The 24,753-nt window shown below is 39.6% G+C and overlaps 1 protein-coding gene across 1 annotated transcript; it reads right to left on the bottom strand.

Moving 5' to 3' along the window:
- Positions 1–1,414: 1,414 nt before the first annotated feature.
- On the bottom strand, positions 1,415–17,627 carry LMO4 (LIM domain only 4). Its single transcript, XM_067538523.1, has 5 exons — positions 16,954–17,627; positions 14,244–14,482; positions 7,144–7,240; positions 6,637–6,792; positions 1,415–2,180 (listed from the first exon to the last, which is right to left on the bottom strand). The coding sequence occupies exons 2-5, from the start codon at positions 14,477–14,479 to the stop codon at positions 2,172–2,174; spliced, it is 498 nt and encodes a 165-aa protein (XP_067394624.1). The 5' UTR covers positions 14,480–14,482; positions 16,954–17,627; the 3' UTR covers positions 1,415–2,171.
- Between the last annotated feature and the right edge of the window lie 7,126 nt (positions 17,628–24,753).

Raw genomic sequence — 24,753 nt, forward strand, 5'->3', positions numbered from 1 at the left:
AAAAGCTGTAGGTGTTAGATTTAAATACTCTACCATGAGTGCTTATATTGATAGAATATAAAAGATGTCTACAGTCAGACTAATACTTGAATTCTATATTCATATGTCAAAGCATTTTTGCAAAGAAATTAAAGCAGCACAATTTACAGGACTCTACCTAAAGATTTAATGCTGGATCAAAAAAGCTTAGGAGTATTTTGAAAATCTGTAATTATATTTTAAAAAAATAAAGCCCTGAAAACTATCCATAAGAAATTTTTCTTTTAACACCACACACTTCATGCACTCATCACACCCTTGTCTTTTGTGCCTGACAGCATATGGTTAACCAGCTTCTCCTCCCCCAAAGAAATGTATAATTTTTGTAAGCATTGAAGTGTTAAAAGCAGAAATTCAGTGGACTTGGGATATAGTGAAAGCCAAGAAGTAGGATGCAAAGAGATGCTTGCTGTTGGTTGTTTAGATAAAGAAAAGGCTGGACTTTCCGTTGTCTCCCATCAGCACCACCAGAAACACTTAATATGTCAGGGACTGCTCTGAAACCAGGCAAGATGAACGTTGAATACCTTCTAAAAAGCACAATTAAAATGTGAATAGAAATATTATATATTTCAAGCTTATTAGCATATGATAAAAGTAGTGACATTTGCAAATGTTTAACTATGTTGCAATGTAGTAGAGGCTTCCTCCAGGCCTGCTTAATGTTGTTCCCTGATATAGGGTATACAATGTATGTGTCCATAGGTTCTTATTAATTTTTTTTCCACGTCTAGCAAGAGCATGGAATTTTTTTCTGAATGCTCTATGGTTAGCCAATAAGCATTTCAAGGACAAAACTGGACGAAATCCTACTTCTCCTTCAAACTGAAAAAAATCAAGAACAGATCACATTTAAGATCATGTTAGTGCCAAACGGGCCAGGAAAGGGCACTGTCTTCCCTCAAGACCAACACAGTTAAACGTGATTTATTCTTTTATAGCCAAGATTCAGACGTACTACTATGCCTCCTTACAGGAATACCCAATTCAAGAACTGTTTCAGAGAACATAAACCCCCTTTGTTGTGAGTTTTTCCTGCAAAGTTTTATAACTATATAGTGTTTCCTTCTGAAGGAGGACTGGATGAAGGAAGACCATGGTTACTTTTGTACATACCAAGATTCATTGCAACATGGCTAAACTGTAATGATATGATTGCTGTTATCAAAATTAATATTCTGAATAAGTTTTGGAGCATTGCTCTGTACCTCTGCCAAAAGTGACATGGTTATGTAGTTTGACAAATTACTTATTGGCATAAAACTGTAAAAAGAAAACTAGATTTAAAGTTACTTACAATTAAAGCAACAGCTACATAAAGTTTAGAATGTGGTATAACAAAGCAAAGCTTTTAAAACCCAAAGTCAATTAAATGTTTTTGTTTTAAAGTTTTTATTATTTAAATACACCATACTAGAGCAAATGTCTCTGAAAATATCACAAATAAAAGATTTTTCTTCATTCAGCAAATTAGAAGTAGGTGAAAATTTCTACACAGTAGCTGCTATGAGCCTGATTTTTTTTTTTTTTTTTTTTTTTTTTTTTTTTTTTTTTTGCGCCATGGGAAGTAGCAACATTAGGACAAAAACACTTACATGCATACATACATTGTATTTTACAGAGATACAATAAAAGGGTTTGTGATAGAATATCACAAAAGCCACATCTTTCCTTTATCTCATGTTCAGTTTGATTGAAACACATTGCCTTACAACACTTAAATATACAAAGAGCAAATAGAATGTTGTTAAGGTAAAACACTGGGTACAAACTCTGGCCAGTGCCCTGCTAATTGTTAATGAGGGTAATAAGCAGATCTGAATGCTGCTTTTAATTAGGTTCCTTAGTCATTTCCCCCACCCCCACCCCCAAAGATGTCCTCCGGTGGATCTTTTTTCATTTTCTCTACAGTCTCCCATTAGCCCAGGTTCATGGAGTCCTTAATGTTCATATTCAGTCATTTTAATACACCAATAAATGTAGGAAGGGCAATCAAGAATAAAGAAGGTGCAATGGCATGGAGCTGGCACTGATGCTAGCTACAAAGGTGACTTGTCTACTGGAGACATGGGATCCATCTGTGATGAACAAAATTTGAGATGAAGGCACGCATTCTGCATTACTCTGACCTTTTAGCAGACCTGTAAGAAATAAAAAATGGGCATCTTAGCTAAAAAGCTAAATTTGATATATGAAACTCCAACATGACTGCTTTTGTCTTCTCTTTATTCACTAATCTCCTTTTTATTAGATCACTTTCCAACTGTGACTTGATTAAGGCTTTCTACAAGACTCATTCATACCACTGATGTTCAAACTTTGAAGAACTAAAAGTAAACATTTTCTGCAGTTTTTCCACTTAGAAAAGACAGTAATAATACGTGTACTTTCAGAAAGGTTCAGGTGGGAAATCTTACAGTGCAAAAGGTGTTTTTCTGGGCCCCTTTTGAAAGAAATGAAATGGTATGCCTGGCCTTTGAAGACGCTAGTAATATGATTTTATAATTGGAAGAAATAATGTGTAAAGCAAATAAGAAGTACAGCCAATATCCTCCCAAGCCAGCCTTGGTTAATATGCTGCATAACACAAGAGCTAAATATAGATATTTGGGGATTTTTCCCCTCCTCCTGCCCATTTAAAATTCTTCATCTGCTATGTTAGTTAAAATGTTTATGTAACATTAATATATGAAGTCAAACATGGTCTTCCACACTGATATGTTAATGAATTGTGATAATTAAAAGTGCCTGGCTCCAAAGAAATGTAACTTTCATGGATAAAGTACAAATGATCATCCACAATCTTCAAATACAATCTGTTTGCAATTACCAAAATGAAATAATATATATTAGATTTTTATGGTTTTTAAATGACATTTTGAGCTTCCCAGGAAATTCTTTTCACCCTTTCTTTAAGTTACTAAAAGCCTGAGGTCTAGTAGTAACTGCAACCCCCCACTTTCAAGCTAATTAAAGTGGAGGCGGCTTGGAGGTTTAATTCCCCAGAGCTGAAGCTCAGTGTGAGAAAGGTAATTTGTCTGTCCAGAACAAAGATTAGGGAGCAGCCAGCAAGCATATTTAATAAATGAGCATCAAATATCCTCTACTATGGACACAGACAACACCAATTATGTAACTACAAGGGAATTGTTGAGTGATATGTAAACTAGAAGATGTTTTTTAAAAGGTCTTTTCTAACAGATAGAATAGCAAGACGTAATCTAACTCATACTTTATTTAAAAGTTTAGGAGCTGAAGACAAGTGAACACTCTGAACATTGCCCATGGGTGGAAAACCTACAACACTTTTTGGGAAATGGAAATGCTATAACAAGCAAGAACTAGTAATACACTATGACTGCCAGAAATACTGCATTAAGTGCAGACTCTAAGGCCAGGTCTACATTTACCTGAGAATTCGGCGGCAGTCGACGGGTGTTACGCAAGCTACACTGAGTAGCTTGCGTAACTCCCGTCAACTTCTTAACTTCCATTGTGCGCGGCGTTTCAATTGCGCTGCGCCGACAGGAAATGCATTCCTGTTGACGCAGCGTTACGCCACTTGAGGGGGTGGTTTTAGTGCGCTGAATTCCAGATCGATTGAGCAAGTCTTTACTGACCGCTCAATCGATCCAACTTTGGCGAATTTGCCGCCATCAGTGTGTACGTAGCCCAAATGTTGTCTGCAAAGGAGAGCAACCCCTTCTTTTAATAATGTGGCAGCCAGGACTTTATATCCTGGCACTCTAGGGATTTGCACTGTGCTTGTAAACAGCACACAGTTTAAAGACTTGAAATTATTTTTTCAAAATACACAGCAAAGGACGAAGAGTTATAGCTAAAAGACTTTGAACAAAGCTTAAGAAAGCAAAAGACAGGAAGAGTCAATATCTTTTTATGTGAAAAGCAACCTTTTAAGTAGAATTAAGCTATTTAACTCAGACCTCTGCCAAATTACTAGTATAAACTCTGGACTTCCATTCGGGAACTTTCCTGAATAAGACAATTGTAAGTTAACTCCCTAACTGTCAAACATGGCTTCATAACTTCACAAAACAAAGATGTCACAATACGAAGAACCTCACACTTATATTAAACTCTCTCCTCAGACTCCTCATAGCTAGTTAGCCATGAATAGCTGGGCCATATTCTGCTATGCCCATAATCTTTCAGTGAAAAAGCAAATAACCTGAAGATCAATTGGCCTATAATTTAATTTAATACTGGGTGTTGTATCTATTTCAGCTAATGCTATCAAACTGGAAGTATGTTTTTACTCAGTAGCCCCAAAAGTATTTCTGATGTGTACATTCTTATATTGCTATTTAAAATGTATAAAACATTACTTTTTTGGCACCTTCCTCTTTAGTTTCTAAAACTCTAGAAGTCAAACAGACCCCAGCTCATTTCCTGAAATATATTTCAGTTTTCAAAGTTCACATTACTCCCCAAGTCCCCCTGTAAAAGTGGGTATGAAGAAATTATTAGTAAAATATACTAATTGTGAGAATTCTCTCTCCAATTTTCTCCTTAACACCTCTGTCTGCCTCATCATATACTGTAGCAATGCAGTTAATAGCCAATGATAGTGATAATGAGGCCCTGTTCTCATTAAATGCTTCCTCTGCATTTAGCTCCTAACTAGGAGAGCTGCAATTTTACAAGCTACACAAGCCTGTTCCAGTTTTACTTCTCTTTTCCTCACTGTGTCACTGGTATTATTATAACTAAATCATTTTTGTTTTGCTAAGGCATAGTCAGAAACTGATAAAACTAAGTGACAATTTAGACACCCATTTGAAGATGCATTAAACTTTACATTCACTCAAGACAAGTGGATAAAGCACTTTTCTCAGAATGGTAACCTTTTTGCTGCTATATATAAATATGAATGGTTTTACCTACATTTTGAAACGGGTTCTCTACAAATGTTCATTTAACAGATTCATAGCTGGCTAGTCTGTATGACAGATTTGTTTCATTAAAGTATACAATAGTAGATCTATGAATCTTACATGTATTTGTACTTCCTTCTACAGAGCTCATATTCTTCACCACTATTAAATAGTTATGCAGAACAAGTAATTAGGACTCAGTATTCAATCCAGTTACCCTGATTGACAAATTAAGTAAATAAGTGTTCATATTTTGACATAATTACAGTTCACTTTTTAAGAGACTGAAAATATACTTAAAATTATTCAGTAAATTTGTGCAGAGAGAGACAAACATGGCTATAGTAATGTAGCAATGCAACACAAAACTGGTCAAAATTAGAAACCAGTTCATGTTTTCCTGTACAAATTTACCCACTAAAGAAAGAAGTCATTTAAAATTCTTTTGTATGTTACAGAATACATAAGAAGCCTAGCATTTTCCCTAGATATTTTTTAATCTTCTGAATTCCTATTTGCAGATAAATGTTATTTTTTGTGATCCTTACAGACATTAATGAAGTTCCTATTGTAAATCTATAAAGAATTACCAACTGAAGTGTGCACTTTTTGTTTCAGTGCAATAACTCAGTGCTGTGTGATTGCCTGGGTTAATGATGAAAAAGTCAAATATACTATCAGAGCTGATGGAAAAATCTATCACCAATCTGAAATTAAAATTCATCTGTGGTCAATAAGATTTAATATCCATGCAAGTGGCGCTGTAAAGAGTAAATGAATCAATGTCATCAATACATAATCAGTATGAAATATGAGGTGAATAAAATTATGTGCAAGAGTCATACATTCACTCTTTTCTGGACCAGTGTGAAATGAACAGTCTCTTAACTGAAGGTTGACAGTAATTGTTACAAATTAGGCACAGCAGTTATCAAAATGCACTCACTTGCATAGCTATAGGACTTATTAAGGAGATTAAAATAGATCTAAAACGATCCCGTTCTAGAGGCACAGGACAACTGTTGATACAATTTTTCCCCTTTGCTACTACATCATTTACTTGCAACTTGGGGCCAAGAACTATGAAGCTCAGAGACACACAATCTCTACTGGAGATATTAGTGTTATGGAGTAATGAGAGTAAAGTTTTGGTTTATAAATGTGTGACATGTCAAACAGTCAACAAGAGTACTTTTCTAAGGATACCACAGTGTATTTCCTAAACTAATATTCTAAAATTAAGTGTAGTAGGTTCGTCTGAGATGGCGTGTGTCTCAGTTTCTATTAATTCAGGAACCTTTTCTTCATAAGACATTGATTACCATACTTAAAGGATCTAATTTTCCTCCCACAGTAACCTGCTGCCTTGCAATCCTTAATCTCAGCATTATAAAATGAAATTCTTCTCTTTAAGAGAGTTTATATTGGTGTTTGCTTCCCCACATACCATTACACATTCCTAGTTCAACAGCTGCACAGATAGAAATAACCAAATCAGAATAAACTGAACTCAATGAATAGAACTTTCAAATTTAAGGGTTTATTTTTGTTCCATAGTCCTATAATTAAATTCAGTTATCTAAAGGCCCCTAGCAGAGGAGGGTGAGGGGGGAGAGGAGGAACAGCATCCACTATTAGGCTGAAAAGAAATTGATTTTAATTTAACTCTAATAAAGCTTATTAGTAATTGTTGAATATTCACCTTCTGGTCTGGCAGTAGTGGATTGCTCTGAAGTGAATTCAAATGGCCATTGATGAGAGCTGTAGGTCTATCATGTTCACAAAATAAACTGCCATTGATGTAGTGAAACCGGTCTCCTGGGACCAGGCGATTCCGGCAGGTAGAGCATGTAAAACACTGAAAGGGAAAGACACAGAAAATGAAACCAGCACAAATTAAAAATGCTGCAGGTTTAAATGCGATTCTTGAGAGACTATGAGAAAAGCAGGAGGTCTGAAGCTGCTTAGTTTCTAGTATTGCCAAATACAGCATGTGTCTTACCTCTTGGGACACAACTCAAATGTAGTTTTACTGATTATTAGAGGACAACACTATACACCATGGGAAATTTTATAACATACACTCTTATTAGTAATTATTGCCCTGCACATTTATGAATATATGACAACTGCAGAGGTCATGCCATGTAAGAATCACATAGTGAAGTAGTGCTATTAACAAAGTGAATAGAAAGGAGAAGAGACCTACCTTAAGATGATACACATTGCCTTGTGCCCTCATGACCAGCTCACTTGCAGGAATTGACTGTCCACAAGCGCTGCAAGCACCACTATTTCCAAATAACCTGAAATAAAGGTGAGGATCATGAATGATTTAATACACAAAAAGCTTTTAATATTGTCTTTGTGCATCAACATGACAATTTATTATTTAGACTTCTGATCCCAGTTTTTCAACTTGTTTACATACTGTAATGTGCAAGATAAATTTCTGTATAACCGGAAGCTTCACCCCACCTCACAGACATGGATGCACAGAATTTAATCAAAAAATATTGACTTGCACCTCTAGCAAATACAAAACAATTCCGTACTACACACATTTTATCAGATTACTGGGTTCATCATAAAAAAAGATACAATTCATGACTGGAGTTTAAATGCATTGTGTCCTTGAAATTATATGAAGAACTCTTTTGTACTTTAATCATATCTTGAGATATGAGTCATCAAAAGGGTTAAGAGGATTTGATTGTATATCTAAGAAGACATCATGCTCAGTGTATTGAAACTCCAGTAAACCTCCATCAGTGCAGAGTTTCCATTAGAAACTCTCTGCTATCCAGGTTGATATATAATGTGTATGGGTTAACCTTTTCAATCATGGTGTCAACACTTTAGATTTGCCTCTGCTCATCTCTTTCATCCTAACCTTCTCCCTCTCTTGATAATGAAATGCTTGCTCCAACTTCCCTCTATCTGCTCCTGAGTCCACAATTTAGATTACTTCATCTCTGCTAGCAACAAACTGAATGAAATTTCGATTTGAGCAGAAAGTAATTTACCGGGATCTGGACCCATTTGTCATCATATCTCTCTGGGTGTTTGCTGTATCACTGCAGTTTTCCTATGCAATCAAATGAGACCACAACATCTGCCATGGGGTTCGGAGGGGGGGAGCGTGTGTGTGAGAGAGAGAGGCAGAAGAAGAAAAATGTATATATAATTCTTCAAATCCATTTAAAGACACAACACTGATTCAAAATAGAATACATAAATGAATATTGAACTTCCACTTTTACGGGACGTTAGCTAAAATTAGAAAAGCTTTGTTTGCTTTTGTGCTTCTCCCTTTAATATCCACAAATATTTATAAAAGAAAAGGACTAAAACCATTTCATACTGAAAGGGAATCTGAACTAGTTGGCAGGGTCACAGACCCACTTTCCTACAGGATGTAAAAACAGAGTAATGGGATTTACAAATTAACGTATTGGTGTCATAATAAATATTAATATTTGCATTTCCTTCCTGTCCAAATAAAGTAATAAAATTCTGTTTGTGTCAACCTAGCAGACATGTTACTACAGAATACCCGTAATCTGAATGATTGCAGCATGCCTCTGTATAAAAATAATTGCTTTGAATTTTCAGAATCTGGGGTTGCAGAAGAGGCTTGTCATGTTCAAACTACTAATTTGCTGTCGCCACTTTATTGAAAATAGCCTGTAAGTTGTTATTAAATGTATCGACTGAACGACAGGGAGAGTAGTAAAACTGCCCCTTAAGATGGCTTTTAATAGGAAGCCCAAGAAACAAATTTTGCAGCAGCATCGATTTGAAGAGTTCAATCAAAACTCCATTTCAAAACTAATTAGTCTGAGATCCGTGACACATTGACACGTTCTTGCAGAATCAGAATGGTTACAAAGGGAAAGCTGAACTAATACATTGTCAAGACCTCCTGCCAAAGGACTGCACTGTCTAGAAATTATGGCGCCTTTATTGTGGTATCTTCTAAACCAGAACCACTTTGCACCATTTACAAAAACTACTGCGATTGCTCCCAGAGCTTTCCATCTTTTATTGTTACTATTAATAAAGTTATGATGAAGAAGGTGTATATGGGAAGTAGTTTAAAGGCAGAAATGGGACTGTTTTATCACATTACTAGAAATAAAACCTTAACTTGTATTTTTTGAGTCTAAGTTTGACAAAGGTATTATGAGAAAAAAAAAATCAAAAGGCAGAATCTTATTGCTGAATGGCGAAATGTCATTTCTCCAGGGGAGTACATATGCATAATGGCTTTCACAACCCCATACAATTGCACCATACCATTAAAAATACAGCTTTTAAAATACTGATCTCTATGTGCCACTTTTCTTCATTAAGTATTAATTTATGATACAATTCTCCCAAATCAGTTGTACATCTTGACTGTCTGTCAAAATGAATTTTAATAATCAATGTAATCAAACTCTAATCCAGCAGCTTTTCACACATCTAACTCTTTTCAACCATATTTCTAGAACAATTCAACATTTCAAAGAATCACAGCTGAAATCATGAGATTTACAGAGATTCATAAAAATTACTTGCAAAGTTAGAACATTATTAGTAAATCTATCCAGTTTCTTGTGTATTATTTAACAAGAGACTGTAGCTTAGGTTGTCTTTGCCATTGATATGAGTTCTCTTATTTTGTAGCAGCTTTAACAGAAGAAAGGTTTATATCTTTAAAGAAGTTTTATTTCTTTTTTTCCCCAAGAATCAAGTCCTCTAATGAAAAGTTGTTTTTACATGGTTTCTGCAAGGCTGGAGAGCTAATTATCTAACCAGGGGACCATCCAGGACAGTGTTTGATTTAAAAGGCTCGAGGCTTTAGGTGCTCAATTAAATAGCTATCGGTCTCAGACTGGACTTTAATGGGCCCTTTTCTCTTTAACTCCAGCAATGGGGAGAGATACCCCAGGTCAAGCTAATTAAAGCCAGGGGACTCTTTAATTGTGATGACAGAATTGGTTTCAGTTTTCTCTTTGGGTCCTCTGTCCAAGGAGGTTGTTAATATTTCAACATTTGGGCAAGGCAATCAATCACACACATCAAGAGGTTCCTTATATGTAGGGGAACATTCCTTTTCCACTTTACAGCATTATATCCACCTACCTTAAATTAACCACCATGTAGTTCCAACATAGTCCCCAACTAGTTATCAGAACTTTGACAAGAGCAGGCCTGGGAGCAGCAGGGAACCTGTACAGTCCAGTTCTTTATCTTAACTTTGCATTTTGAGTAGTATCAATAGAAGCCATACTCAAGTACACTAAAAAAAAATATTAAGAGATTCCAGGAGTTCTTTCCAAAATTGTAGAGACAAACAGACCTGAGTGCTATCATTCCTTTTTCCTAGATAGCTAGGTACACATGCGAACCCACAAAACAAATCCAAGCCTTATCTGACAGAGAAATGCACATCCAAAACTACTGATCCATAAGCAACTAGTTTTCCAGCAGACTCCCTATATTTAATCTACATTCTGCACCAGCTATGTTAAATGTAACAAAGAAAAGGCAACACAGAAATTATGCCTGGAGCCAAGTCCATTAAGGGTACTTCAGAATAACTGGCGGCCGAGCACCTTAAAAGCACCAGAAGCTATTGATACTTAAAGGGGGGAGGGGGGACTGTGCATAATGGCAAGTACTGCATTAGAGGGGGTGGGGGGAGGAGGAGGGAAGAAATCAGCCAAATTACGCTTGGTTAATTCAGAGTAACAGATCTGCCCCCAAGTGAATTGGAGGCCTTGAATTAATTCTGTTATGACAAATCAAGATAAACGTTCCCCCTAAATTGCATGCGATTTAATTAATTTTTGAGATCCTGGGTTTTTTTTTTTCTCCTAGCTAATAGTTCACATGCTCCTGTGCTGTCATTGTGCTTGAGTGGGCAGACTTCAAAGTGATATTAAATAACCAACTATTAGATTTACCTAGCACGTCCTATTGGAAAAGTGCCATTTAATTACCTAGCCTGTTCAATTAAAGGGACAGCATTCCCTGAATATAGCAGCTTGCTGTTGATTACCAGGGAAATGAACTCGTTGCCTGGCGGCTCCCTCCCTGCCTCCCCGCTCCTCCCCTCCATAACCCACACGGCAGACTGCGGCTGCGGCCAGCCACGTGAATGGCAATGAGGAACGCTCTCCCCCTCCCGCCGCCTGGAACCGGGATCAAGAGCGTGTCAGAGCGCGGCTCCACACCAAAGGGGGGGGGCAGCTTCCTTCAACTCTTCTTTCAAACACGGCCCGGTTAACTCGTCTCAAGGGAACTGAGTAGCTGTGGCCGGGGATTAATGAAGCCAGGATAAGGGGCTGGGAGGGGTGGAAGGGTTCGCCCTTCTCTGCTCTGATCCTTGTGTCCTTCCCTACTTGGGGGAGAGAAAAGCCACCCATTCCCCCCCAACCCTGGAGGGAGCACCGGGGGGGGGGGGGGGGACACGACATTTTGGCAGGGAAGAATTTGTGGGCGCTGCCCCTTTAAGAGGAGCATGGTTAATCTCTTCTCCTCCGCGCGCCCCCCATTCCAGGCCAATTTTGTTAATTAAATGTTTTGTTTGCGACGTGGCTCTCATTCATTTCGGACACGTCACTCCGAGGAGATCTAAGCCAGGGACCAGATCTCATTAGATAAAACCTATCAGAAGGAAGAGAAAATGGAGGAGACACTAATTAAAGCTTTTAATTGTGCGGATGCACGGCCACGCTGCTGCTTTATCTGGAATCTGAAGGTCGGGAGGGCTGCACACTCTCCTGACTGCACATGCATTTCCCTTCGTAAGGGGGGCTGCGTTTCCACCGCCTGAGACGAGTTCCTTACCATGCACGCTGGCCTTCAGGGAAAGCTGCTGCAGCTCTTAGATCTGTACGGCTGCTTTCGAAAACCACAACCCCTAGTGTCAGACCGTTTAAAAGCCCCTTAATAAATCGCTCTGTGGTCCCTGCCCGGGTAGGGGGAGCAGCCGGCCCCTTTCACCTGGCGGCTGCTGGGCCCATCAATCCTCCTTTCATTGTTATTCACGTCTAATTTTCCCCTGTGGCTCCAATTAAGAGTTGCGCCTATGGATTTGGCTTCAGATAAGGGAATTGTTGCAAGCTCCCTCCACAGCAATCCGAGGGAGAGGGCCCCCACAGAAACAACAGACACTTGCAGACCCTTGCTGATCTAGGGGCATCATAAAAGGTTCAACACTGAAATGCAGGGAGTGGAAGAGGAGCCAATTAGGCCAGAACTAGTGTTGTGGTCCCAGAAGACCGGAACACAACTGTGTGAAGCCCAGGTAAATAAAGATGAAGATTTTGGTCAACAAAGTCCTCTATCCTAATGCAAGACTTTCAACAGTCCTTCCACTGCAAGTTTCAGTGGTGAGCCCTTTTTATTGAAAGGTGTTTGTTTGGTAAGTCTGTGTAATTGACATAGATCTAGAGAGGAGTCAGGCATGGAACAAGGAGATCAATTCAAAAATCCTCATCTAATAAAAACATGTTATTCATAATTGCCTACATTAAAATAGTGGGTATTAAATTATGGCCACAAAAAACTGGAGGAGATTCCATTAAGCAAGGCTGAACTTGCCTTAGGGATACAGGGGATGCCTCTTCTCTTTTTAATTAGTAGTAATCAAAAGTGAAGGTTTTTTTGATGGCCTTGGTTGAGAGATGAATCTGTACCATTCAGCATATCTGAACAGTAATGTCAATTTTTCCACTTCAAACAAACCTCTTTTCTTAACACCATTGTGCTCTATTTAATTACAATTCTGCCAGGCTTATGCTGGTGCTTCGGAAGAGGACCAGGAAGCATCATTATAAACCTACATGTGCTGATTTTCTAACATTTACTTACAAAAAAGTGAAATTAATGTTGCAATCCCTCAAACATCTGTAGCTATATTTCTTCTATTTAGTTGACTGAGGATGCAGGCTTACAATAGGGCAGAGGTTGCATTATCAGAATAAATAAGCACCCTTTTATTCCATTATTCTAACCTAATGATGTCTCCAAGAAAAGCATTCCCACAAATTCAGCACAGTACTGCATCCAGATCTCTCTCAATTTCAAGTACAAGGTAAAGGTCTCAACAGAAACAAACTTGCAGTATTTATAGCCAATTGATTGGGAGGTGGGGGGGGGGGAGGAAAACTTTTCAACCTTTAACCAAAAATAAATAAAATAAATAAAAACCTTAAGTAACTCTGACATTTACAGTAAATGAAAAGTCAAAAGCATTTAAAACAGAACAATTGTCTTAACTGGGAATGTTTCTTAGGCCAGAATGTAGGGGAGTTCTTGCTTTTTAATTACTGGATGTTGAAATAGAATCCTTCCTTGAAGCATTCATGTGCATCAGTCTATCAAACCATTTACTCAAATTAAATGTGTAATCCTTCAAAATGTCTCCTTTTAAATTAATGAGTTTAAGGAGCTTGAGTTCACCTGAAAAGATCCTATAGGCACCTGACCTCCTGAATTCTTTCCATTAATAGCATTGAAACTTGTTGGAAGGGATACTGGTACATAGTCTTACTGTACTTCAACTGATAGAAGATTAATGGGGTTTAGCTTTCCATCCACCCACCAAATCTGAGGCATGTGAACTATTTAAAATGAAGGAAATCACTTCCCTTGGATTCTCCCAGCTTTTTCTATATTGAAAGTTAGAGAAATGTCTGTTCAAAGCCTCTCCATAACAATGTGAAGATAAACATTACCACTGTTTTTTTTGGCTATAAGTAGAATCTCTGGCTGTTCAACTGACAGTTAATCAGCTCTTTTACAAAGAGAACAGAGAATGAGTCATTCTGTTTCCACTCAAAGGAGTTTAAAGGTGCTTATGTAAATATCAATTAATCAGATACTAAAAAGCAGGCATTTCATTATTTAGCACCTCCAGTCCACCACAGCCTTACTCCAGCCTACCATTTTAACATTCACCGTTTAGAGATTCACATTTCACCACTACAACAAAGCAGATTAATTTAGCCCGATTGCTGTTTATTTTTAGTTAGGACCTGTTTTGTGCTGAGAAGCACTTTATGGACCCCAAGTCCCATCTCTGGGAAGGGCAGTCCAAACTGTGGCTGGAGAAAGAGCCAGCATTCTCCTCTCCAGTCTTAATGAGGGGAGCGATCCCCCGCCCCCACACACACACCCGAAGTCAATGAATGACCTATCTGTGTCTCTGCCTGCAGTGGAGCGGCCTGAACTCTCTTCTGCTATCCTGTAGGCATGCAGGACAGTACAGAGTTGCTCCCCGCCCCTTGCTGTGCAGCCTCCTCTTTCTCTCACCTGATGTAGTCGTTTCTGCACAGGATCATACCGCTCTTAGTGTAACAGGAGGTGCCGATGTCCCCCAGCTGAGCCTGGCAGCAGGAGCACTTCAGGCATCGGCTGTGCCAGTAGCTGTCCATGGCGTAGAGCAAGAACCGATCCGCGATCTTCCCCCCGCAGCCGGCGCATCTTTTCCATGAGAGGGAGCCAGCGGTGACCGGGGGAGGTTGCGAGCTGCTGCCCGGGTTCACCATGGTCTGTGGAAGGAGAAGAGAAGGAGGGGGGGGGGGACAGAGATGGTTAACTCCAGGCCATGAATCCTGCCCACGCCTTCCCGGTACGGTAGGGGGAAGGGGGGGCCGCGCAAAATCACACTTGGTTACTTGTCTCGTGCTTTGTTCTGGATTCCTTAAGCCTGCCTCCCTCCCAACTTGTCACTGGTGGCCTCAGCTTTACTGCGGTCACACTCTTAACGCGTGGCTCCGGTGCACCCCGCATGCACGTGCATACTGGGCAACATGCACGGAACTTCGTAACCCACATGGGGTGCGAGGGGCCCAGCACCACTGACTGGTGAAAGGGGGAGAGTGGAAGCGAACAGCAAACTGGCCTTCAGCCCGGCTGAAGTCATGTTCCCAATCCCTGCGCAGGCAGAGCCCTGGGAAGTGCAGCTGCAGTTCACAAGTTGGGAACAGTTCAGGGTTTTGTGCTAAAGGAGAGACTCAGATGTGTGCAGCGTGAAAAGTTGTGAAACTGGTTTTTCAGATCTCCAAGAGCGACTTTCCAAGCCATTGTCGTGACGGCCCCATGATTGCCCTAGATCTTGTTTTTATTAGGGAGATCAGTGGAGTGTTTTCTCTAGGTTTTTTAGGACACTGGCCTGAATAAAGATCATTGAACTTTAGAACTTCCTATACAAACACACTCCACTTTTGTCTTGCTAATCTGCCCTTGATCAGCAATTTAAATGCTAAACCTTTGGTGCTCAAAAAAAAAAAAAAAGTTTACTGATAATACAATACACCAGAACATTCAAGTGCAGCACACTCAGGCTGGAGCTGGCTGCCTTCAAAACTGCTATAGTGCTTTTTTCCCCCACTTTCTAATAAATGCTTTTTTCAAGCGGGACAACTGGGAGATAATATAGGAATCAATTCATAAAGCTTATTCTAAACCGATTAATTTGTTGCCTCCAATCCAGAGTCCAATAAGCTCCTAGTGTTCCACTAGTCATTTATAGTATAAACAGATCAAGTTATTTACTGCCAATTAAGCAGCATGTTTTGTCTTTGTCCTTTGTAAACCGTATGTGCTCATACCGAGGCATCTGGCTATCTGCTAAAGCCATTCAGACTGATACCTCCAAACGAGGGAGGGCGAACTTTTCCTGCCCACTGGCCCAACTTGGCTATAGGGGAGCCAGAACTTAAATTCCTTAAATGGGCCTGTTTTAAACACACATTTCCCGAGAAACAGTTCCTGAACTTCTGTCCAGTGACCGCACAATAAACCAGAAGAACTGCACCAATTAAGCTGTAACAAAAACCCTGTGACTTTGGAAAGAGAACCACTCTAAAAGCCATTAGCATTGCATTTATCTGAATGCATCATATACCTTTATGTAAATTGATTTCTGATGCATTTGCTCAAGGAATTTCCTTTTGTTAACAGTTTCTACCCATAACCTAAGTGAATCTGCATTTCCTGCTTTGAGTCTTTAAACCGGTTTTTAACGTTTTAAATCACTTTGGATTTCTTAAAAAAACAAGACTCCATGCTGCCTTTCCCCAGTCTTGTTGAACGGTAAATATATATTAAAAAGGAAACGTTACACTGAGAAAGGCATCCAGTAACCCCATTAAGCTAAAGCTCTTAAGGACAAGCAATACCTTAATGCTGATTAAATCTAAAAGAGATGAATCAAGAGGACTGACCAGAAAGTGACTCCCCTGATAACTAAGGACGGGCCCTCATCAAGTTTCATTTAGAGTTGGGGGGTGGGGGTTGGAGAGAGAAGAGAAGCTTTTAACTTAAATAGGCTTACTCTAGTAATTACATAGCCAAGCAATTTAGGTCCTGGGATAGAGTCAGTGAAATAGAAAGCAGAGCTGGCAGCTAGAGGCAAAATAACCCCCCTTTTAACAACGTCTCTGGTGTTTTTTAATGGAGACCAAGGGAGGGACAAGCGCAGAGCTGGCAATTTGTAGTTAAAAAAAATGGATGCTTAATTCATGTCTTGGTTTTAATTAGGTGATTCACCGCATTTTTCCTAGATTGAAACAAAAGACTGGGGGAAGGAGGGGGAAGAGGGCAGGCAGAGAATTGGAAACGAGAGAATTAGGGAGCTCACTTTGATCTTTCCTGCCACTGTTTCAAAATAGTGTTTACTACAAGGAGAGCGCGGGTGGCAGGTCCTCACACCCTCCTCTCCCCCCTCCCCCCCAATTCACAATTGAAACAGGCAAAAAGCCCTTTTCCTTTAGCAGCCAGGAAGAGGGGAAAAGCAGCAGCAGCAGCAACGAGCCTTTTGTAAGCAGGGACAGCGCTCCCGGCCCCGCTGCAGCGCGGCTCCCCCGGAGTTTACAGGGGCACCCTCGTTATCCGCGCCGACCGATTGAGTTTACGAGAGGATCGTGGGCTGGGGGAAGAGAGGGAGGCAAACAACACAGGGCGCATGCAAAAAAAAAAAAAAAAAAAAAGAAGGAAGGAAGAAGTCTAGTCTCCTTACCTGCTTCCCCTCTATATTGCAAGAGGCCGAGGAGCAGCGTCGCTCTGGTTTATAGGGAGGGCGGGGGGGGGAGGTTTTCTTGCAACGACCCAAACACAATGCTCGCTCTCCGGCGGAGCGGAGCCCCCCACCCCTGTCAGTGGCAGCCCGGCTGGCAAAACGTAGAGCAGAGGCGCGCGGCTCGGTACTTCCTCCGGCTCCCGCTTCCCTGGAGGGGAGCCGCGGCGCTCAGTCCCGGCCGCTGGGCTGCGCGCACAGGGCGCCGCCGCTGCAATCGCTGGGTAAGTTTGGCAATGGGGCTCTCCACTTTGTATCGCTTCCCCCCCTCCTCCTCCGGACCTCCAGCCCCTTCGCCGGGTCCGGGCGGCTTCGGAGCCTCCTGCAGCACAGCGCCAACCGCCCGCAGTCCGGGAAAGCGCCTCAGAGCCCCGAGCACGGGCAGCGAGAGAGGGGCCGGGGCGAGGAGGCGGCGGCGGCGGCGCTGCTGCTGCTGCTACCAGCGCTGGGGTTCCGTGGCGGCGCGGGCAGGACTCGCAGCGAGGCCCCCCTCTCTCCGTGCGCGTCTCTTTCCGCCGCCCCTCCACATGTGTTACTGACAGAGCGAAATCCCAACTACACCCCGGCTCAGCTCCCTCCGTCAGCCGCGCGCAGCCAATCCGCCCCCCGCTTGTTCAGGCGGAATAATAAAACCTGCCAATCCCTGAGAGGACAAAGGAATGAGCGAGCGAGGGGGGAAGGGAGAGGAGAAGAGGGGAGGGAGGGAAGGAAGGAGGGAGTCAGTCAGGTGGGATTGAAGCAGGCAGAGGCAGCCGCCGCCGCAGCAGCAGCCTGGCTGGGCTGTTGTAGGGAGCGAAGAGCGCCTCCGCCTGGCTTGGGCTTGGGCGGTTTCCCGCCCTACCCTAACTGACTGTGGGTGGCGCAGCCTCTGGGGGCAGGCCCGTCACATTACTGCCCCTTCCTCCACCTAGTGGCCGTTCAGGAACGTATCGTTTTTGATCGCAGAGAGACACCTCCCCCCGCGGGGGAACAGGTTGTTGTGGGTCCTCTTTAAGGGGCTCTGGCCCTTGGTAAGTCCTTTTATCGTCTGTACAGCAAATGCACACACGCCACCTGTTGGGCTTCCCTCTGGGGTGGGGTTATATTTAGAGCCCTTCCTCGCAAGCACTTCACAGAGCTGATTAACATTACTGGGCGCCGTCAAGTCAAGCTGACTGGAAGAGGGGGTTCACCTAACACTAAAGACACAATCCTGCTTCCTGTGGCATCTAGGCCTGCAAGATCAAGTCCTAATCTAATTGCTCCTGCTACTTTTGTTCAGAAATTACAGTAGGCACTTGGGTCCGAAGTCTATGCACACAGCTACCCATGAAATGCGCCTATCGGTGGACAGCATTTGAGCCTTTGATAAGGAAAAGGTAGGGAGAGGAGTTGCAAGCACAGTGTCTCTCTAATTCTGCCAGTGAGATGGGCCATATCAAGCCATTGATTTTTAAGTACTCCCTACTGAAATCAGGGAGAAGTTCTACTTAAAAATGAATGCTATTATATAATATAGTATTATTAATACTCCATAAAGGTTTAAAAGGGGAATATGTTCTACACTTGGTTGGCAGTTAACTGCACAGTGAGCCACTTGAAAGATACTACTGCTGCTCTAAAAAAGAAACCCAAACAGTATGAAAGCCAATTAGAGGAACTAATTTTCAGTAGTTATACATAGAATGGAAAAATTAAATATTAATTGCATCGTTCTCAAGGCCCCAGAATAGTACACAGCACAGACAAATATGGAAAGAAAAAAAAAACTCCAAGTAAAAAATAGTAATGAAAGAAGTTTTAAATATTAAAGTGGTTTGCAGTCTGTGAGTCTTGGATCCTAAGGGATCCGTGAACATGTCTAAGAGGTCCGCAAAGGTTTGACTTTACCACAGAACAATGTTTTTTAACCTAAAGTCCGCAGACTATGTCTAAGTTTTCCAAAGAGGTCTGCACCTCCGTTCAAAACTTTTTTAAAAGTCCACATATGAAAAAAGGTTGAAAACCTGAAATATAATACAACACAACTTTGGGGACTGTTCCTCCAAGTAATGGGAGGCAAGGTGTAACTTTTTGCAAGTTTAGTCTCTTATCTAGTATAGTCTCATACAGTGTATGCCAGCATGCTTTACAGAGTTAAACGCAGCTGAAAGAGTGAGATAAATAATCAAAGATGTAGGATTCATTTATTTAGCATTGAAAGTTTTTAAACTCAAATTCCCTGTTTAGGGTTTGACGTAAACAACAAAAATTAAAGCGAGAACACTAGATTTATGCTGGTCAGAGTTTGTATTAAGGCACAATCAGTAGCAATATGTAAAGGTAACTATTTAAAAATATCCTAACACTAGAATTAAATGAGCAGTGTTTGCTTTTGGGCAGTCAAATGTTTAGTGATGTCACAGTGTGACACTAAACATGAGTTCAAGTGGCTGCACAGTTTCTGTTTAGCTTTGGGCAATAAAAATCCTAGAGCTGTTTCTGTAAAACTCTAATTTAGAAGTGATACATTCACATATGTTGTGAGAAGATTTTAGTCAAGGATATTTTTAGATGGTGTATTTGTACTAATATGAAAACAACATTATCTCTTTGAAAGAGCAAAAAAGTAAACCTTGTCACTGTAATCAAAATCCAGGTGTACTTTAACCACAGTGCCATCTATAGGTGTCCATTATTTCTGCATCGTTGGCCTTAATTGGACTAAAGAGAAGAACTATACCAGTTAGAATTCAGATAGAAAAAATGTTTAGATACAAAAAATGTCAATAGGAAAATGGTTGTGGATGACAGCTTTAAAGTTCTATTTCTGATAACATAGCTATTAAATATGACACTTAAAAATCAGAGTTATGATTTAAGTGTAGGGAAACAGCGGATCTTTCACTATTCATTCCTACAGCATACACACACACACACACAGTTGACTGAGAGCTCAGTGAAGGATAAGAACCTAGTGGGAAGTGGACAACTGATGTGGTTAAAAATGTCTTTATCACATCTGTGCAATTTATCATCTAGATATCATCTCCATGTATATACACATACATACTCTCCCCCTAAATATTTGTTATTTAGGTTGTGGTACAATTTAAGAAACCTCAGAAAGTGACAAGATACATTACAGATATCAACAATTGCATTTGCCTATGCTCTGATTGGCTAAGAGCAGTACAAACAGAACCAAACCTAAAATAAAACAAAATCTTAATTATCTAAATCTGTCAGGTTTTAGGGTTACATCAAAATCAGACTCTGAAAGACCCATAAGGAAAGTTTCTGGTAGGGAAAAGTTTGTTTGAAATCAAGAAAGCTCTGTTATTAGCTCTGATGAGTTTACCAGTCTTAAACATAATGCTATTTTATGAAGTGAGAGACACTCCCGAGCAGCCAAGTCCCAGGCCATTTAGGGTTTTAAAGATGCTTCCTAAAGACCTGCATTTTCTATATTATTATTTTCACTAATTGTGATTAATTGAAAAGCACCTTAACTAAGAGAATTTTGCAGAATATTATTCTAATTTTTCTTTTGTACAGCATCTGCTGTTGCTGAGCTGTCATCTTTGTTGCTCTGTTTTTCATTGTGTCAATGTAATTAGTTCAACCTACTCTGTTATTAGCTGAATATGGTAAGTAAGTTAATATAGTCCTGTTTAACTGGTAGATTTCAACAGTAGGCATAAATGTGACCATCGACTTCAGGTGAGTTGAATCCACAAGGTTTCAATTCACCTAGCATAATTCACCCTAGAAAACTCTTAATTATGGCTGAATAAATAAAAAACACAGCACATAAGAAAAATCTGGCTGCTGATAACTTGTCATTTTAAGAATCAGGGAGAGTGGTACATGATGAGAAAAGGCGAAGTAGGGCACTGAAAAAATATTCCTTTGGAATCTTAGGGAAAGTTTAAAAGGATGTTGAGCTTAACTGAAAGTTACATGTACTAACTGCAGATGTACCATGGCAACTAACTGATGTAAATGTTAACAAGTATAATGTAAGTGGCTTATTGACCTGTCAAAGATGGGGACCCCAATATTATCAAGGTGTGGACTTTTGTATAAGAAAAGAAAAAGTTGAAACCATCATTGAATATGCATATGGTCTAGTGAGCATTAGTATAACCCCCTATAAAGGATGTTACCCAGCAAAGGGCAGTGGCATATGTTGGAACACACTGGCCTGATGACCACACGCATATGGCCTCATCTATTCCGTAGTTCTCTGCAAGGGATGATGGGAGTATGCAAGTGCTGGTCATTTTGTATTGGCTTTATCTCCTTTGCTATATTACAGTGTTTGTGACCTTGTTTGGTTTGCTAATAACATTTATAGCATTATTAGTCAGAGAATATGTAGTGGATTGTTTCTTGCATGCTCCCCATTCTACTGACAACTTTATACTGTTCCTGATTCAGAGGCAGAACCCTTTCAAGCTACTGCCTAGTATGTAAAAGGAAATAACCCATATCAATCAGGCAACACAAATCAATACGAGTCAGGCCCCTACATTTCTTTGAGGATCTGGGCCAAACCAAATATAAATGCACACAAGACTAGTTAAAGAATTGCTATGCCATCATCACCTCCTGTATAAGTGGATAGTCGTGTGAGTAGAGTCTGACTAAATCAATGTAATCAGAGTTGAAATTATGTTATATTTAAAATTATAGGCCCTTGGGAACTACCAGAATACACATATTTAATAATAAGTTAACTATACCACATTATCTTAAAATTAGGCATTTTATTGGATTGTAGTAAAATAAGGCATATCTTTGCAAGTTATGTTAGGTAATTTATATAGTTATAAAAATGTGTTTACAGTTAATTTTTGTGATCACTCATTGTCACAGCAACTTTTTATTCATAAATGTAAAACTAGTTAGAGGGCATTCATATCACTCAAATGTCATCATCTTTAAAAAGAAAAACTTAGTTATAAAATAATTTTAAATATAAATATATACTTAATTTACCTCTAAGAGAAACAATGTTTTCCCAAAGACAGCCCCTTATTATAATAAATGGTTATATTAGAAGAATAGACAGCACAATTCAGGGCTGTCTAAAGACCGAAAAGATAGATAGGCAGAGTCAATGAAGTACTTTACTTTTACAGAATAAAAAGAATAATCAGATAAGGATTTTTTAAAAAATAAGAGTGGCTAATTCAATTGACTGAAATGTGTTAGCTAAATGCAGGGGTACATTTATAATGCCATCATTTATACTTCTGAAAATAAATCATGTTTTATAATACAATTGTTTTTGATAAATCACTATCACTTCTTTTCAGCTTCAAAAAATTCCAGGAGAGAAAGCAAGTTTGTCGATTCACTCAACCTCCAAATGTTGGAATATCTCCTAAGGATACTCTAGATTTTGTTTCTGTTTTTTCACAATGTAGTCTGGCATGATTTCAGAAAATATGCCCAGAGGGAAGTTATTTAACAAATTATTTCCAGGATAGTGTTGTTTCATAGGAAAAATAAAAGTAACTCTTGCTTTTATAAAAAATTTTTTCCAAGTAAGTTTAAAATATTCATAAAAAAATTAGAAATTGTACCCAAAGGAATATTCACTGATGCTTGCTACTTTTTGATGGTCTCTTTCTAAATAAATAACATTGAGGACAACATTGAAATTCCTTCTTACCAGTTGTGTCCAATAATAAATCCTAGAATATTATTAGAATATCTGCCTGTTATCAACTCAGTCAGCGAATGAATTATTTACTATAACTCATTGCCAAGTAAAAGCACACATGACACCGTGGTGAAGTTTTGATAACTTCTAGAAGACACTGTAATTTATAGAAGGGGTCCATGATGGATTTCTCACCACCTATCTCTCACCTATCAGTATATAGGACACTTATTGATGGCCTGTTTGAGCTACCTTAAACAGATGGAGAAATACGGGACTATCCCCCAAAAATAGGGCTTCAAAGGGAATGCAGGACCCAAAGTTCCAATGGATTTTGTTGTATGTTATAACGTTTGTGTGAGTGAGCATTTTCAGCTAATATGTTTGAATGCTTCTAATGTCCTCCCAATGATCGTTTGTTAGAGACTGTGACTCTAGGCCTTATTCCTAAGAAGTCTGACAAAGTCTGGAACTGAATATGAGCTAAAATGTACAAAGTATGCTTTCCAGCTGAACTTCAAATTGCTTTTTAATGTAAGGGATAGCACATCCTGGAAACAGAGAGGGTTACAAAAATAAAGAAATTGAGCTGCTGGGTTGTCTTTTACAAAAATTGTACATCATATTGGATGTACAATTTACATAGATACAAGTAGTTATTATGCAACTGTCACTTCAAGTTCACTTAACTGGATATAAAATAATAATGACTATCAGACTGAAAATTCTCCTTTCATTCTGTGGCTATGTTCATCATGTCTCAAGTTTGCAACATTTACCCTGTTCACTTTTTGCTTATAGTGGATTCTCTTAGACAAATACGTTTTCATTACTATGATTTCTCTGTTTTATTTATCGCAACATTGCTTTCTGGAAAAATTGCACAAGTTCTTAAGCTCTCTATTCAGTTTTTAGATGTATCATACATCACAGAGATGGTTTGTTAGAAGCAACTTATTTAAAGTTAATTCCTTAATGGTTATTTCTCCAATTGCATTTATTACATGTCTAATATACATGAATTTTTCTTGCATATAAAATATTGCATTAAGCTTATTTAAAAAAAACTCCTTTTTCCTAAGTTGCTCTTGAGAACTTGACTGAACACTTCATGACAATAACGCTATCATTTTTATTATAATTCTGTAGCTTCTAACAGTCATATAAACAATCTTGCAATTAAGAGCTAATGTTAATGGAATAGAATGTTGTCATTGGATAATAGTTTCCTGCTGCTAGATAAATGCTACAGCAATAGTAAGGCATTTATTGAAAGTAACCATGAAGACAACACTAAAGGATGATTTTTAAAGCAGGTGCAGTGGATCCTGTGACATCATTCTATTTCAATTGCTTTATTTCTATTTTACTAAATGACTGATGGACTCCTTTTGCCTGATGTATGCTGGTGCAGTAAAGTGACAGTCGCTCATCTTACCATTGCTGAAGAGTTGCATTCTGCTGAGCTTAAGAAACAGATTTATTTTGTGGCTCATCCACTCAGAAAAGTTTATTCATTAAGTACAGCTTAAAAATTCAATTTCTCTACAAAAGATGAGGCACAATGATTCTTGTAGGTGGCGTTTATGGAAGAGGAAAAATAGGGCCTGCATGTACCCTTCTCTCCTTCCTGTCACCTTCCAGAAACCCGTCCCCCTCTGTTCCACAAGGATTGGGGAGCTGTCACTGCCATAAAATGTCTCCTACAAGTATTCTTTTAGGAGTTAATGTTTCTCCTTCCCTTCTTACCCTGCCCCTGGCTCTCCTTGAAAAGAAGGATATTACACAAGTGTGGGAAGATCAGCCAATTGCAATGTTACTCCTAAAACAATTGTGGAGCTAGGGGAGTAGGAAGTCCTTGATGGGGTTGGTGTTTACATTCCTGTGAATTCACAGGATCTGCAGGGTTTAGAGATCAAGACCTCTGTCTTTTTCTCGACTCTTGAAACTCCTCTTTTAAAGTTAGTAGAAAACTCTGAAAGGTTAACCTTCCTGGGCTCTCCATTCCCGTCCTGTGGAAGTTCCAACCTGGCCCATAGTTTTAGACTGAATGGCTCAGAGCCTGCAATGTGATCTGCATCGATGGACCCTTATGCCCCCATGGAGTCCCA

Source organism: Emydura macquarii, unplaced genomic scaffold (genome assembly GCF_026122565.2).
Source record: "Emydura macquarii macquarii isolate MOO-44397 ecotype Brisbane River unplaced genomic scaffold, CSIRO-AGI_Emac_v2 contig_480, whole genome shotgun sequence".
Lineage (NCBI taxonomy): Eukaryota > Metazoa > Chordata > Testudines > Chelidae > Emydura > Emydura macquarii.